At 41.6% G+C, this 5,000-nt stretch overlaps 1 protein-coding gene across 1 annotated transcript in view; it reads left to right on the forward strand.

Annotated features, from left to right (window-relative positions):
- Positions 1–825: 825 nt before the first annotated feature.
- The window catches only part of LOC134194087 (adhesion G protein-coupled receptor L4-like), a 10,545-nt gene continuing 6,370 nt past the window's right edge, over positions 826–5,000 (forward strand). The window contains exons 1-7 of the mRNA XM_062662989.1: positions 826–1,069; positions 2,224–2,318; positions 2,380–2,749; positions 2,806–2,843; positions 3,974–4,106; positions 4,173–4,291; positions 4,358–4,457. Of these exons, the coding sequence (XP_062518973.1) occupies positions 959–1,069; positions 2,224–2,318; positions 2,380–2,749; positions 2,806–2,843; positions 3,974–4,106; positions 4,173–4,291; positions 4,358–4,457 (966 nt within the window). The 5' untranslated portion in view covers positions 826–958. The remainder of the gene's footprint in view (positions 1,070–2,223; positions 2,319–2,379; positions 2,750–2,805; positions 2,844–3,973; positions 4,107–4,172; positions 4,292–4,357; positions 4,458–5,000) is intronic.

Raw genomic sequence — 5,000 nt, forward strand, 5'->3', positions numbered from 1 at the left:
ACAGGCAAACACAGAGACAGACAGACAAATATGGAGACAGACAGACAAACACAGACAGACAGACAGACACAGAGACAGACAGACAGATACGGAGACAGACAGGCAAACACGGAGACAGGCAGACAAATACGGAGACAGACAGACAAATACGGAGACAGACAGACAAACACAGAGACAGACAGACAGACAAATACAGAGACAGACAGACAAACACAGAGACAGACAGACAGATACGGAGACAGACAGACAAACACGGAGACAGGCAGACAAATACGGAGACAGACAGACAGACAAATACGGAGACAGACAGACAAATACAGAGACAGACAGACAAACACAGAGGCAGACAGAGACAGACAGACAAATACGGAGACAGACAGACAAACACGGAGTCAGACAGACAAATACAGAGACAGACAGACAAACACAGAGGCAGACAGACTGAGATAGACAGACAGACAAACACAGTGACAGACAGGCAAATACAGAGACAGACAGACAGACAGGCAAACACGGAGACAGACAGACAAACACAGAGACAGACAGACAAACACAGAGACAGACAGACAAACACAGAGACAGACAGACAAACACAGAGACAGACAGACAAATACAGAGACAGGCAGACAAACACAGAGACAGGCAGACAAACACAGAGACAGACAGACAAATACGGAGACAGACAGACTGACAAATACAGAGACAGACAGATAAACACAGAGACAGACAGACTGAGATAGACAGACAGACAAACACAGTGACAGACATATCAACAAATACTGACAGACAGTGTACTGACAGTCAGATAGGGCTAACATAGACCAAAGCTGCAGTATGTTTCGTCACTTGCATTTCATGTATTCATGACAATAACTTTAGATTTAGATTCCTCATGTGTACACCATGTACTTGTTTTGACTAGGAAAACGTGACAGCTGAGAGCGCTCTTAACGTTGCTATGCAAGTAGACCAATTGACATCAAATCCAGACACACTGCAAGTTAACGATGTCAACACTGCTGTTCAACTGTTGGAGAGAATAGCAGCTGCTCATGCAAACAATACAGAGGTGCAGCTAGGATAACGTATATTGTTAGCTGATAATTAATTAATTTAATTAATTAATTAATTATTGATATGTTTGCACTACACTGTCACAGGAATTTGGTGCAAATGACATACAGCTATGAACATCTACGAACACACAAACAGAAATCAACAGACAACTTTACAGAAATATGAAAATAGATGTAAAACGGCAACACACAATGTTTGTCTATCTGTCTGTCTGTCTGTCTGTCTGTCTGTCTGTCTGTCTGTCTGTTAGTCTGTCAGTTTGTCTGTCTGTGTCTGTCTGTCTGTTTGTCTGTCTGTCTGTTTGTCTGTCTGTCAGTCTGTCTGTTTGTTTGTTTGTTATTTTGTCTGTCTATCAGTCTGTTTGTGTGTCTGTCTGTCAGTCTGTTGGACTTCGTATATGACAAGGACATTCAGCATTATGTTCATTAATTTAGAAATTCTAGAACTGTTACCGTCTTGCAACTAGATCATGTATAGTGTGTATTGAAGAATAAAATAATCGGTCTGTCTGTCTGTCTGTCTCTCTGTCTCTCTGTCTGTCTGTCTGTCTCTCTGTCTCTCTGTCTGTCTGTCTGTCTATCTGTCTCTCTGTCTGTCTCTCTGTCTGTCTGTGTTTGTTTATCTGTCTGTCTGTGTTTGCTTATCTGTCTGTCTGCCTGCCTGCCTGCCTGTCTGTCTGTCTGTTTGCCTGTCTGTCTGTCTGTTTATCTGTCTGTCTGTCTGTCTGTTTATCTGTCTGTCTGTCTGTCTGTGTCTGTCTGCCTGTTTCTATGCAGTACTTGGCTCATGCAGTCAACAGAAAAACTTCCTAAGAGTTATTTTACTAAAATGTAAAGGTTTCTTCAACCAATCAACTGCTTTCCAGCTGTATCAGTTCGCGTGACTAGGACACAGAGGCAGCAAACTGATTTCAAACTGCTGTGGCTGGCTGGCTATAGATTGCCTTGATATCTCTCTAACTGAATACACAATTTTGTCATTCCTACAATCAGTGAAGAAGGAAGAGTCGGTTGATTGGCCAATTAAATTAACCAAACGGTTGCATGAATTCTGACTGATATGCTCAGCGTGATACGTTGATTTATTGATATCAACTTTGTAATATATATATATATATATAAATTTTGACAATTGTGTCACAACTAGGTGGGAGACCATGTTCTTGCTTGTGTCAGTCATCTTATGGATGTTGATAGTTCAGTTCTAGTTGAGAGTCAGCAAGCGTCACAGTCGGGTACCAGGTACTCATCACTGCTCGTGTTCATTATTATTCATCATACGAATGCCTTTACTGTATTCCAGAGCTGTGAAAATGATTGATGAATATGCGTTATCCATTCCAATTAAACCCGGAAAACGGATTGAAATCAATAGTCATCGTGTCAATCTCCTAGTCGTCCATAGAGATAACATTTCATCAGATAGTATTGAGTTTCCAGAGGAATCAAGCAGTGCTGTCTCGTCGATTGAATTTCCAGTTGATGCTCTAACCAACGCAAACGCTGTCAACCATCGTGTGTTGTTTGTTTTATACAAAAACAGTAAGTTGTTTCCGAGTTCTAAGGCTGGACACAACGTGCATGCTGAGAGTGAAGTTGTTGCTGCCTCGGTGAGCACTGGACCTCTCAAGAATCTATCAAATCTGGTGGTGTTAAAGTTCAGGGATCACATGGTTGGTAGTTTGTTGTTGTGATTGTTTGTCTCTGTTGGTGAGTTTTGTTGCGATAGGCGAATGAGTCGGTGTGCGTCTATTGGAAGTTTACAGAGTGAGCTGTGTGTTGAGCTTGTTGGTGTTCGTTGCTATGTGTGACTTTTGTACTGATTGACTAATGGCTCAAGCGACTACGTGATTGTTTGCTTGTTCATCGTTTTGTGTTTGTTTTCTTGCATAGTCTGTGTGTTAATCTGATCAATTTGTGTATGTTTTATGCATCTATGTATCTGTTTTTATGTGTCTTTTGTCTGTCTGTATGTCTATGTGTTTGTCTGTCTGTCTGTCTGTCTGTCTATGTGTTTGTTTATCTGCATGCTTGTGTGTCTGATTGTCTGTCTTTCTGTGTGTGTGTCTGTCTGTCTGTGTGTGTGTGTGTGTGTGTGTGTGTGTGTGTCTGTCTGTCTGTCTGTCTGTCTGTCTTTCTGTCTGTCTGTGTGTCTGTCTGTTGTCTGTGTGTCTGTGTGTCTGTCATTTGCCTGTCTGTTTGGCTGTCTGTCTGTCTGTTTGTCTGTCTGTCTGTCTGTCATTTGTCTGTCTGTCTGTTTGTCTGTCTGTCATTTGTCTGTTTGTCTATTTGTTTGGCTGTCTGTTTGTCTGTCATTTGTCTGGCTGTCTGTCTGTTTGGCTGTCTGTCTGTCTGTCATTTGTCTGTCTGTCTATCTATCTGTCTGTCTGTCTGTCTATCTGTCTGTCTGTCTATCTGTCTGTCTGTCTGTCATTTGTCTGTCTGTCTGTCTATCTGTCTGTCATTTGTCTGTCTGTCTGTCTGTGGCCGTCTGTCTGTCTGTCTATCTGTCTGTCATTTGTCTGTCTGTCTGTCTGTGGCCGTCTGTCTGTCTGTCATTTGTCTGTCTGTCTGTCATTTGTCTGTCTGTCTGTCATTTGTCTGTCTGTCTGTCATTTGTCTGTCTGTCTGTCATTTGTCTGTCTGTCTGTCTGTCTGTCTGTCTGTCTGTGTCTGTCTGTTTGTTTGTTTATGTGTCTGTCTGTCTTCCTCAGGCTTTGATATCAATAAAACAACACAAATCATTTTAATATAAACCAATACAAATTTGGTTCACTGACTGTCACTCAGCTTGTAAACTCACATTACTCTATATTGACTGTCTCAACTTGTCTGTTACTATCAATTCCTCCATTAACTTTTGTACACCACTTAATCACTCTGTTCTCAATTGCTAGTGAAGTAAGCGGTGGCCACTGGTCTAAAGAAGGTTGTCAGAAACGTGAAGATCCCACCATCTCTTACACGATCTGCGAATGCAATCATCTCACCCACTTTACAATCACCATTCAACCTGTACTACCATCAGCAGTACAACATCACTTGTGATGTGCTATAACGTTTGTGCATTCATGGAGTTTGTATGTTTGTTTACAGATTGCTAATACAACCGAACAGAAAGAACTACCAGATGATGCAAAACTTGTAGCAATCGCTGGCTGTGGCGTGTCGATACTCTTTGTGTCATTTTCTTTCATCGGTTTGTGCTTTGTGAGGTTTGTGGGTGTGGTACTGTGGATGGTTGAAGTTTTAGAGCTGAAGTGTCTGTTTGTGTTTGTTAGGAAGTGGTCGTCGGCTTGTTTTGTGTATGGAAATATTTGCTTGTGTGTCGTCGTCTGTAATGTTTTGTTTGCTGTCAGTTTGGATCCTCCTGACAGTGAGGTAATGCGTTTAGTTGTAAAGCAAAATGACTAATGATGGTGCAAACAGAAATACAGACAGACAGACAGACAGACAGATGGACACTGTCGCAGACAAACGGACGAACAGAGACAGACAGACAGACAGACAAACGGAAGGACTGTGTGTAGACTTTGTTCGTCTGTTTGCCTGTCTGTCTGTCTGTTTGTCTGTTTATCTGTCTGTCTGTTCGTCCATCTGTCTGTCTGTCTGTCTGTCTGTTTGTTCATTTGTCTGTCTGTCTGTCTCTTTGTTTGTCTGTCTGTCTGTCTGTCTGTCTGTCTGTAAACATGATATCTTTTGAATAGTCCATCTATTTATTCTATTTTACTAACCCTTCATCTGCCAAATATGCAAGACACATTCTAATGAGAGAAAACGGTGTAAACCCTGAACATTTGAGCGCAAGAAAAAATCACAAAATCTATTATAATGACTTTACATAGTCACTTAACACCAGTAGACAAGTTTGCTACGCAGTCGGTGACCATGACCATCTTCTCTGCCGATTAGGACGGCGACAAA

The sequence above is a fragment of the Corticium candelabrum genome, chromosome 18 (genome assembly GCF_963422355.1).
Source record: "Corticium candelabrum chromosome 18, ooCorCand1.1, whole genome shotgun sequence".
Classification (NCBI taxonomy): domain Eukaryota; kingdom Metazoa; phylum Porifera; class Homoscleromorpha; order Homosclerophorida; family Plakinidae; genus Corticium; species Corticium candelabrum.